Source organism: Ichthyophthirius multifiliis, assembly GCF_000220395.1.
Source record: "Ichthyophthirius multifiliis unplaced genomic scaffold scaff_1120509250916, whole genome shotgun sequence".
In the NCBI taxonomy this organism is placed as follows: Eukaryota; Ciliophora; class Oligohymenophorea; order Hymenostomatida; genus Ichthyophthirius; species Ichthyophthirius multifiliis.
In genome coordinates this window covers 8990-20591 of record NW_004086377.1, presented here as the reverse complement: position 1 = coordinate 20591, position 11602 = coordinate 8990, and the positions used below count along the sequence as shown (strand labels likewise).

At 14.1% G+C, this 11602-nt stretch overlaps 4 protein-coding genes across 4 annotated transcripts, besides 28 other annotated features; 2 read left to right on the top strand and 2 right to left on the bottom strand. All coding sequences in view use genetic code 6, as the record gives it.

Moving 5' to 3' along the window:
• Positions 1-322: 322 nt before the first annotated feature.
• Positions 323-3238, bottom strand: IMG5_112180 (hypothetical protein; the record flags this gene model as incomplete). The annotated part of the gene is made up of 7 exons (XM_004034786.1): positions 323-542; positions 629-765; positions 1184-1378; positions 1425-1483; positions 1677-2125; positions 2445-2927; positions 2987-3238. Coding segments are annotated over 7 exons (1795 nt in total), but the record flags the coding sequence as incomplete, so codon positions are not given.
• Positions 800-867: a microsatellite.
• Positions 887-954: a microsatellite.
• Positions 1099-1178: a microsatellite.
• Positions 1128-1174: a microsatellite.
• Positions 1523-1567: a microsatellite.
• Positions 1535-1573: a microsatellite.
• Positions 2049-2084: a microsatellite.
• Positions 2213-2280: a microsatellite.
• Positions 3239-4005: 767 nt separating the features above from the next.
• Positions 4006-4046: a microsatellite.
• Positions 4006-4051: a microsatellite.
• Positions 4051-4092: a microsatellite.
• A 103-nt stretch (positions 4093-4195) lies between these two features.
• Positions 4196-4241: a microsatellite.
• A 335-nt stretch (positions 4242-4576) lies between these two features.
• Positions 4577-4621: a microsatellite.
• Positions 4622-4828: 207 nt separating this feature from the next.
• Positions 4829-4861: a microsatellite.
• A 1070-nt stretch (positions 4862-5931) lies between these two features.
• Positions 5932-5996: a microsatellite.
• Positions 5997-6134: 138 nt separating this feature from the next.
• On the top strand, positions 6135-6455 carry IMG5_112170 (hypothetical protein; the record flags this gene model as incomplete). The annotated part of the gene is made up of 1 exon (XM_004034785.1): positions 6135-6455. The coding sequence occupies one exon, from the start codon at positions 6135-6137 to the stop codon at positions 6453-6455; it is 321 nt and encodes a 106-aa protein (XP_004034833.1).
• A 436-nt stretch (positions 6456-6891) lies between these two features.
• Positions 6892-7819, top strand: IMG5_112160 (hypothetical protein; the record flags this gene model as incomplete). The annotated part of the gene is made up of 3 exons (XM_004034784.1): positions 6892-7446; positions 7548-7646; positions 7742-7819. 3 exons carry the CDS (start codon positions 6892-6894, stop codon positions 7817-7819), a joined length of 732 nt encoding a protein of 243 aa, XP_004034832.1.
• A 248-nt stretch (positions 7820-8067) lies between these two features.
• Positions 8068-8128: a microsatellite.
• A 163-nt stretch (positions 8129-8291) lies between these two features.
• IMG5_112150 (coiled-coil domain protein) lies at positions 8292-8830 on the bottom strand (the record flags this gene model as incomplete). The annotated part of the gene is made up of 1 exon (XM_004034783.1): positions 8292-8830. One exon carries the CDS (start codon positions 8828-8830, stop codon positions 8429-8431), a length of 402 nt encoding a protein of 133 aa, XP_004034831.1. The 3' UTR covers positions 8292-8428.
• A 359-nt stretch (positions 8831-9189) lies between these two features.
• Positions 9190-9214: a microsatellite.
• Positions 9215-9248: 34 nt separating this feature from the next.
• Positions 9249-9331: a microsatellite.
• A 100-nt stretch (positions 9332-9431) lies between these two features.
• Positions 9432-9495: a microsatellite.
• A 195-nt stretch (positions 9496-9690) lies between these two features.
• Positions 9691-9728: a microsatellite.
• Positions 9729-10076: 348 nt separating this feature from the next.
• Positions 10077-10116: a microsatellite.
• Positions 10078-10120: a microsatellite.
• Positions 10080-10114: a microsatellite.
• Positions 10121-10359: 239 nt separating the features above from the next.
• Positions 10360-10394: a microsatellite.
• A 215-nt stretch (positions 10395-10609) lies between these two features.
• Positions 10610-10668: a microsatellite.
• An 832-nt stretch (positions 10669-11500) lies between these two features.
• Positions 11501-11566: a microsatellite.
• Positions 11519-11569: a microsatellite.
• Positions 11536-11574: a microsatellite.
• Between the last annotated feature and the right edge of the window lie 28 nt (positions 11575-11602).

Below are 11602 nucleotides of genomic sequence, written 5' to 3'. Positions count from 1 at the left end.
TTTAAGTTTGTTTATTATTTCATAAAAAAATTAAATTTATATATACTAATATTTTTATATATTTAATATATAATTAAATATATTTTTAGTTTTAAATATATATAAAATGAAGATAGTAAAAAAAAATATATATATAATAATATATAAAAATAATTATCACATTAAATTTTAAAATTTCTACCTGTATAATAACCATCTAAAAAAATAAAATCTTTTAGTAAAAAATTTATAAACTTTCAAGCTTTATTTTTTCTTAATCTTAATTTAATTTATCTTTATTTAAAATATTGTATAATATAAATTAATATATATTAAAGAAAACTTAATTCTTCTTCATATTTTGGTTGTAATTCAATCCAATTTTATTTATTAGTCTCAAAATTCTTTAAATATTATTATAAATCAGGCAAAGCAATAGCAACAACTTCAAATAAAGGTTTCACAATAAAATCAATGAAACCAGTTTAACTTTTAGAAACATTAGTAGTATATCTATCACATAAATAAGCAATAGGTAATCCAAGTAATCTTTCTTCATCTCCCTTATTTTTTTTTTGTTATTTTATTTTTTTGATTTTTTGTATTTATTAATAATGTATGGCTTAAATTAATATATATATAAAAAAACTTAATTCCAAAATTCTGTCATAACCTTATTAGTCCATTAAAAGCATATTTTCCATTCTTTAATAGGATTACTAACATCAGCAGAATGTAATAAGCTTTCCATACAAATTTTTTTATCTTTACCATCTATTTCAAAATCTTTTTAATTTATAAAATTTAAAAAATAAAAATAAAAAAGATAATATAATAATTTATAATATTAAAAAGAAATAACAATATAAATATATATTAAAAATAAATTGTATATACTTGCATATATAAAATAATATTAATAAAAATATTTATTAAAACATAAATAATTATTAAAATAAAAATAAATATAAAATAGTATGTATTTTTAATTATAAAGATAATATATAATTTAAACATGAATTAAAAAAATTTAAATAATAATATATTATTAAATAAATATTATATGTATATATATATAAAAATTTATTAATATTTATACATAAAATATATATAAAAATAATTTTTTATATTTTTTTATCTAATTATATTATTTATATTTTTATTATTTTTTAATATTTAAATTTTTGTATTTTTTTTATTATACCTTAACTTAATCTTGATTTTAACATTGCAATATCAGAAAAATGTTTAGACATATCTGTAGCTAAAATCATACCAATTACTATTTCTCTAAATTATTTAAACTCTTCATTTTTAAAATGCTGAAATATGTTAACTTTTTCATTTAATACTAGTTAAAATAAACTACTTACATGATGATTTTCTAATACACTTATATCTTGTTTAAATATTTTTAATATAAAAAATAATAAAAAAAATCTTACCATTATATTTTAATGCTAAAATATTACTAGTATTTATAAGAAATACATTATTATATCCTCTATAAAAAATAAAAATATTTATAATAATATTAATATTAATATAAATTTAAATATATATATATAAATATATTTATATATATATATGTATAGAAATAAAAATATATATAATTATTTATTTTTATATATTTAATCTTTTTTATAGTTTTTTTTTTGTTATATAATATATATATATATATATAAAAAAAATTAAACTGATGATCATAATCATGGGCTGCTGCTGCAATATACATAGCAGCTTATTCTAATTTACTTAATTTTGCTATATAAGTAAATTTACATTTTTTCATAAAAAAATGAATAGTTTAAAGGACATCAAATGAATGCAATTTATTGTGATAAGGATTATTTTTATAACCATTTTAAATTCCTTTTGTAAATTATTTAAAAACATTCTAATCTATTCTTAATTCTTCTATTAGGTTATATTTATTAAACAAATAAATTAATAGTAAAGAAGTTTCATCGCCTTTTGTAATAAGTTCAAGTTTAAAACAATCAAAGTTTAATTCATCAACCTTAAAATTATAAATTAAATAGAAATAATTTTATAATATATATATATATATATATAAAAAGCTTTTAATATTTAAAAACTTTTAAATATGAATTATAAATATTATAAAATAAAATTATTTTTTATGCTATAATAAATAAATTAATCATTAAATAAAATAAATTTTAAAAATATATAAAAAAATGTGATTAAATAAATAATAAAAAATAAAAAAATATCTATATATATATATATATAAATATATATATATATATATATATATATATATATATATATATATATTACTTAATTACATTTTAAAATTCCTATAAAACATTTTAATTTATTAACTTTTTTAATATTAATGTCATTGCTTATTCATCAAAATTATTTTATTTTATGTTTGTATTTGTTCCTAATTAATTTGAATCTTTTTCATTTATTTATTGAACTTTTCCTATATTTACCCATTCCTAAGCCTTTATTTTATTGTGTTTATAAAAAATTTTATTATTATAAATTAAATACCTAACTTTCTTTATTTTAATCAAAAAATAATAATGGATCATATAATTTATTAGAGGCAATAATATCCATAGTCCATTAAATATCCTAAATAATATCAATAGAGTCAAAATAATCTTTAAACTCAACTAAAATTTCTAATATTCTTTCTGCTGGTGTTTTTACTACACTAGAAACTTTTATTTTTTGAAACTCTAAATCTTTTTAATTTATTTGTTATTAATATTAATTTAAAAATTATATATTTTTATATATACTTTTCTAATTAATAGAAAAATACGAAGAAATCTAAAAATTCCTCTTACAATAGATGCAATACTAGAAAATTAAGAACTTGAATCTGTAGATAAATCAATAACAACCAGTATTATACTAACAATTATTATAGTGAAATCTAATAATAACCATTTATCTGTAAAATAATGCTTTTTTTTTTCTATATTTAAAAATTTTATATATTTTTATTTTCAATAATAATATATACAACGAATCCTGATGAATACGAATTCAATAAAATTTCAATGAGAAATATCGCTAAAATACAAATTTCAACATTTAGTAAATATTCTTAAACTTAATCTGATTTATTTTTATCTTCTTCTAAATCTTCTACAGCAATATTTGTAAAAATTAAAGCAGTATAAGTAATAATTAGTAAAATAACAAAAAATTATGTAAATTTAGAGCGCAATATGTTTTTCAATTTTCTTCTTTTTGCACTTATTACACTTTACATATATATATAAATAAGTTAAAAAAAAATTAAATATATCTAACTTTTTTTTAAAAAAAATAATAATAATAACCTTTTTCTGAATTAAGAGTCTTGTTTCGCTTATTATTCAATTTAACTCTTTAGAAAAATTGGTTTTTTTAAAAAAATATTAAGTATATATTATTATAAATAATGTAAGAAAAATAAATATATATTTTTTTTTAATAGTTTATTATTTTAAATTAATTTTTTGTTTTTTATACATCATTATATTTAAGGTTCATTTAATCTTCATCTTCCGTATTTTTTTTTTTTTAACTTTCTTAAATATTATTCTTATCTTAATTATCTAAAGGGGTTAATTTTACATGATAACCTTTTCTTTATTAACTTTCTAAAAGTATTTAAATATTTTTTTAAGAATCATTATTTGCAGAAGAAGGTAAAATTTTTTATCCATTCTTTTTAATATTTATAAAAAATTTTAAATGTTAATAAAACTAATTCTTTGTTTATAAATAAAAATGTTTTACTTATGGATGAATTTAAGTTGACATATTTTTATTTAAAAAAATATATATTTATTTTTATTTTGTAATAAAGCTAATGATTATTAACAAATAAATTAATTTTAATAGATTAAATAAAAAAAATTATATAACTATAAAAATAAAATTATATAAGATTTTCTTTGGTCATATTTATTTTATAAGTTATAAAATAAAAACATTAAAAAAAAAAAATATATGAATAAGAATTTGTTTGATTATATGAATCTTAAAGTTTATAAAAAAATTAAAAAAAAAAAAATATTTAAAAAAAAAAAAAATTAAATATATATATATATATATATATATATATATATATGTATATATTTAAATTATTATTTTTTATACCTATTTAATCATTTTTTGAATTAGGTTAAATATATTTATTTTTTAATTTATTTTGCAATAAAATTATATACTTTAATATTGTTTATATTAAAATTTATTTAAATATTATATTTCAAATATTATTATTTTTAATCTCATATATTTATATTTAAAATACTTTAATTATATTTATATAATTTAAATGTAAAAATAAAAATAAAAAATTTTAAAATATTTTTAATATTAAAATTAATTATAACAATCAATATTATATAATAAATATTTTGTATAATAATTATTAAACATATATTAATTTAGTCATTAAAATCTAAAAAAATATTAGCTTTTAATATATTTATAATAAAAGAAGTTAATATTTATCATTATTTTAATTTATCAAATATAATTATTATTTGAAATTTTAAATATTTTTTTATTTTTCCAGATTAATTTCTTTACTTAATTTCAAATATTTTTTTTATTAAAAAATCTAATTATTTATTTTTAAAATTATAATTCTTAATTTTTACTAAATAATTTAAAACTTTATCAATATAATTACATTATTTTTAAAAAATTTTTACTAATTCCAATATTTATTTATATTTAATAATTTATTAACATCATATATTTACTATTTTTATTTACATAAATATTGTCAATTTTTTATATTTTTGTTTTTGTTACTTTAATATTTAATAAAATTAAATATTATATACTTTAATATATTAAAATAATTTTTATTTGTTTATTTTTTTTTTTATTTTTTAAAATATTATATAATATTATTTCTTTATTTTTTATTCATATATCTTGCCATTTTAAGATAAATATTATCGTTGATTGCTTAATTTTTACATTTAATAAATATTATTTATAAATTTTATTATTTATTTCCATTTATGAGAAATTAATACATATTGCGTGCGTTTAATTATGTAAAAAATATTTTTATTATCAAAATCATGAAATTAATTATAATTATAAACTTTTTATTCATTTTTTTAAAAAAACTGAATAAATAAATACAAAATTATGTATATTTGAAAATAAAATATTTAAAAAATTATTTTATAAATGATATAAATTCATAAATATTAGAGCATTATTATTTTTTATTTTAAACTAAATAAATATAATACATTTTTTATAAATTTGTTTTTGTATATTATTTCTAAATTATATTATATTTTTATAATAATTAAGTTTAAGTATATTCTATATTTTAACATAATCTTATTTTTTAAATATTTTGTATAGATATTATATAATGCTTTATATTTTTCTTCAAGATTTTACATTTATGTATTATTATAATAAATTATATGTTTTATTCATAAAAAAATTTATAATCAATAACAAAAAATTATAATTTTTAAAATACATTTCTTTTAAGTATTACATTAAATAACAAAAATACTAAATAATTATTTTAATTATATTTTAGTAATAATTTATTATAGTATTTATATTTTATTTATTTCTTTTAAATATGAAATAATCTTATTAAAAGAAAATTTCTTAATTTAAAATTATAATAACTTAATAAATTATTCTTTTTTCTTTTTTTCGAGAAATCAAATATTATTATTTTTGATATTTTTATTTTTATTTCTTTATAATACATTTTTAAAAATCTATAAAAAAAAAATATAATAAGGTTATAAATGCTTTTTACTAACTATTATTGTAATTGATTAAATTATTTTAAAAAATTTAAAAAAGCCTCAAATCAAATGATAAATAAAAATTCATTTTATTTATAAAAAAAGAAAGAAATCAAAATATTTATTTATTTAAAAAAAAAAAAAAATCCAAATAATTTTATAAATTTTTGTTAATAATAAAATAAAATAAAAAAAAAAGATATATATAATAACTATAAAAAAATAAAATAACAAAATGGATAGTAAAAATTACTGTGATTCCGAAGTAATAACTGAAAATCCAGACTCTGATCAAGAAAAGGAAATTGTAAAAGATCCAATTCGTGAAAAAAAGCTTCTACATAAGACAAAAACATTTAGAATTCATAAAGAAATATGGGAGGTTCTAAAAATAAGAAATTCTATTTATAATTTTATTTAAATAAAAAGACATCTGAAATTAATAAAAAACCTAAAAATTATGACTAAATAACTCTAAAAATATTAGAAATAGAAAATCCAGAATCTAAAAAAAACAAAGAGTTAACCCAAGAAGAGCTTTTTTAAAAAAACTTTTAAAAATTAAACGAAATATAATCTATATAATAAACAATAGGTATTTTTTTCTAAAAAATAAAATAAAACAAACAAAGATAAATAAATAAAACAAAAAAAAGGAAAAAATAATTAATAAGAATGGTTTAATATATTTCTTGAAAGTATGAAAAAATCAGAAATAAGTTATTTTTGTATCGAATATATAAAACGAGACGAAAATAAAAAGAAAATAATTTATCAAAGAAATCATTACTTAGTCCAACTAATAGATTTAATACCCATAACAGACTTAAAAAAAGACGGAAATTATTTAAAAAAAATACTCTAAAAAGGCACAGGAACAACCTACTGTTAAAAACAAGACGAAATAATATGTAAATTATATAAAGATTAATATATTTAAAGGAACAAAAATAAATAAAAAATAGATACATATAAGCTTACCCGAGGAAATGAAACAATAGATGAAAAAACAGATGAAGAAATAACAAAATTTAACGAAATTTAAGAAAACCACTATTCTAATTGCATATGGACAGTTATAAATTCAATGAGAGATTAAGAAATTTGTTAATGTGAAATAAATTAAGAAATAATGAAAATAGAAGAGAACGAGGAACACAAAAAGAAATTTAAAACCGAAGAAAATCCAAATAACGAAAACTATATTTTAGAAATTCACATAAAGAAACTTTTAGTTATCCAAAATGTATTCTCAGACGGTTCTGTAGTTAAAAAAATCTTAAAAAGGGGAATTGTTAATACTAGAATGGAAAAAATTTCGAGAGTTTATTTTAGTTTAAAGATCGAAGTCGATAAAAAAATCATATACGAAAGTGGAAATTGTGACAATATATAACTTAATTAAGAAAAAGATGAAAAATAAATTCAATTACTTGAAAATGAAAATTAATGTATGAAATTCTATATAGATGAATATAAAATCTCTAGACTTTTAAAAAGAATACTAAAAAAAATGAAAAAATAAGAAGAAGCAGTTATTGTTTGTAAAAACAATAAATTAATTACATATGGAGAGGATTGTAATATTATTAAAAACGCTTTTGGGGGTATTATACCAGAAACTCTTGTTTATTATGTTAAGGTTTATGATTTTACAGAAGGGAAAAATACATATACAATGACTATTGTAGAAAAAATATAATAGGCTTAAAGAAAAAAAAATATAGGAATATAACTTATTAAAGTAATCTTTTTTTTAATAAATAAATTTAACAAATATAAAAATAGGAAGAAAATTATAAAAAGGCATTAAAAACTTTTGAAAATATAAATGGATTTTTTGATTTGGGTAGATTTTTAGGATAGGATGCAATTGATGTTCATCCAGTAATAAAAAATTAATATATATATATATATTATTTATTTAATAATTTTTTTGACAAAAATATATCTTATAAACAAAAAAAGCATAAACTTTCTAGTTTATTAAACACAAGTCTGTGTAATATGAAATTATAATAATGGGATTAATTAATTACTACTTGTAATAAAATTATTGAAATAGAACCTAATAGTAGTAAAGCAATTTATAGAAAAGCTATAGGATTAAAAGAACAAAATGATTACGAAAGCGCTTTAAAATTAATAAATTAACATTTAAATTCTTAAAAATAATAAATTGAATAAATTTAACTCAATGAACTATTTAAGCTAAAGTAATAAATATCTAATCTACACGAAGAAAATTTAAAATAATAAAGAAAAAACTATTCTAAGATGTTTGCTTGAAAAAAAAATAGAAATTAAAATATATATATATATATATATATATTAATAAATATATATATATATTATATTTATTTATATATTTAATAATTTTTAATTTTTCTTTATTTAAACTAATAGAAAAATAAAAAATTCATCTTTATTTATTATATATAAATAATTAAAATATTCAAATAAAATCATCATCATCCAAAGAAACATTTTTATTAGAAACCATTTTATCTTTATCCATCATATAATCGTAATTTCTTTATTCTTTTTCGATTGCCCTTTTGGTTTATTCTTCTTTTTCTATTTTTTATTATTCCTTGAATTATTTAAACCTTTCTCTTTTTTCCTCCAAAAAATGTTTTTCTTTTAAATCTATTAAATCCGGAAAATCCTCAGTTTATGTTTTTATCAATGCCTTTACAACATCCTTATCTCTTGTTACATTTTTGATTATTTTCCTCAAATTTTCCTAATGAAATCCAATTGCACCAACTTCCATACCATTCGTTTTATTTAGATTATTCCAAGGAGTATATACAATATCTACTTTTTCTTTTTTTTTCCTTATATACTGTTTTCTTTTACTAATTAGCAACATTCCATTAATAATTTTTAGTCTATATTTTACCAATCTTCTTCTTTTTTAAACGCAAATATACATGAGCAGAACTTAAGTCATCTACGTGGAACCATATGTCTTCATCCCAACCATATTTTATTAAATCTTCATTTTCGTATTTATCTTTGCCCATATATATTATATGACCATCAGAACTTTCAAACCAAAAAACCATTTTTAAAATTTTAATTTTTTTATTATTAATTAATAAATTAAATATTGCAATTTTATAAAAAGAAAAAAAATATATATAACTATAAAATATTGAGTATAAATTTAAAATAAATTAATAATTTTACATAAAAAAATTTTATTTATTTATAAAAGAAAAGAATTTTTATAAATAATATAATATAATATAATAAGTTTAATTTTTTTTTCAAAATAAGCTAAAACCTTTTTTCTATTATTAAATAGAAAATGAATATAGTAAAAGAATTTCGTTTTTAATTATATCATTAATTTCAAGTAAACTAATTAAAATAACTAAATATTATTAGGCTTCTTAATACTAACTTTATTTTTTACTTTATTTAATTAAAAAAAATAATTAAAAAAATTAACAAATATATATATAAAAACATAATTATTTTTATATAATATTTATATTATATATATATATATATATATATATATATATATATATATATATATATATTATATTTATTAATATATACGCTTTATTAAAATATGTTTTAAAAAAATAAACAAAATTATCACGAACTCCAAATATTAAATTATTAGAAGCACTTTAACTTAATTATTTTTCTAATTCATTTACTTTTATTTTTAAATTTTTTATCTATTTTTTATTTTGATTATTATATTTTATTATTATTTAAATATATATACTTATTTTGTAAAGTTTTCTTCTAACTCTTCGTATTCTTCTATTTCTTCTTTTAAATGTTCTAAAGTTACTTTTTACTAATCCATTTCTTATTTCATTAAACTCACTTCAGCAGCATTTATAGGATTTTTTTCTTATAAAGAATAGAAAGAACTAAGATTTTTTCTTAAATCTTCATTTTCTATTTTTAATTCATTTAATTAATTTTAATTAACTTTTAATTTCTATTTTTTTATTTAATAATAATTTATTTAAAAAAAAAAAAAAACTTAATTTAAAGATTAAATTTAATTATCGTATTATTCTTAAATATCTTTATTAATTTTATTTTTACTAGAATTGTTTTATATTGTATTTTTCTCAATTTTAATATTTTATTAAGGTATATTTTTTTCTGAAATTTATTCATTAAAATCATAATCATCTAAACTGGAAAAAAAGTCTTCATCTTTTTCATCACTATTTTGATTAATATCTATAGAGGATAAACCTAAAGATTTATTTATTGTTGTTTTTTATTAATTATTTTATAATAAAAAAGGAGAGTTTGTATCTCTATATTAAAAAATAAATATATATATATATTTACATATATATTTATATATATATATTTATTTTTACTCTTCTTTTTCATTTTATTTTTCATTATTTGAATTTTTTACGAAAATTTATTTTAACAAATTTAATAAATTCAAAAAAAAAAAAAAAATTAATTTTTCTAAATTTTCTTCTTGTTATTTATCTGATAATTTTTCTAAGTTAATTTTTTTATTTTTGAAATCACTTTTTTAAATTAAAAGATTAATTTAATTCTATATTTAAATTATTTAGTTTTTTATATTTTATTTAATTTCTTTATTTATTTTATCATTTTATTATATTTGTATCAAATATTAGTTTTTTTAATTATCTAATTCTTTTTATATTTATTTCTTTTAACTTTCTTATATATTTAGTTTTTCATTATATTCTTAATCATTTATATTATTTTTTTTATTTTTTATAACCTTTCAAATTCTAAAAACAAAATTAAACTTTTTTACAATAATATTCTTATTTTTTCATCTTTTAATTTTATAAATTCTTCTATCTAATTATTAACTTATTATACTTTTTAATTATTATTTTATTTATTTTAAATATTAATTATATTATTTTAATTAATTTAAATATTCTTTTCTGGTTTTTATATATAATGATCATCTTATTATTTTTTATTATCGTGTTGTTATTGATTATTCTAATCTTATTATTAATTATATTCTTGAATTTATTGATTATTTTCTTCTTTTTCAAAATTAATATGATTTTAAGTTTTATTTTTTTCGAATTTCAATTAATGTATTAATCTTTATTATTCCAAAAACAATAGAAATTATTATTTAAAATAATCTTATTAAAATTGACATTTATTATCCAAAATTTAATTTTTTTATTTATTTTATTCTTAATTTTATAAGTAATCAATTTACTATTTAAATAAATTTAAAAGATTATCTTTTTTTAAATTTCCTAATTAAATTAAGAATTTGATTTTTGATTTTTTTTCTTTAAATTTTGAATTTTCGTATACATTTTTTTTAATAAAGAATCTTATTTTTCTAATTCATCCAAAGCTTTAGATAATTTAAAAGTTAAATTTTTAATTATCATGTTTTTATCATTTATTTATGTATTTTTAATATCTTCATTTTCATTTAATTTCTAATTAATGTCATATAATTCCATTTCATCTTCATATATTTTTAAATTTAAACTATTTATTTTAGAATTTAAATTTTCTATTTCTTTCTATAAATAGCTTATGTTTTCTTCTTATTTATCGTTATCGTTATTGTCATTTTCTTTTATTTTATTTTCTATTATTATATTGTCGATTTCTTCTATTATATTTTTATTTTGATTTAATTATTGTGGAATTTCTTGTATGATATTTATTTAATTTTCGTTATTTTTTTCTTTTATTATATTTTAATAATCTATTATTTTTAGTTCTTATTCTTTTATTTAATTTTTATATTCATTAATTAAATTTTATTATTATTATATTTAATATTATTAATTTTAATGTTCTTCTTTTATTTAATTATCATTGTT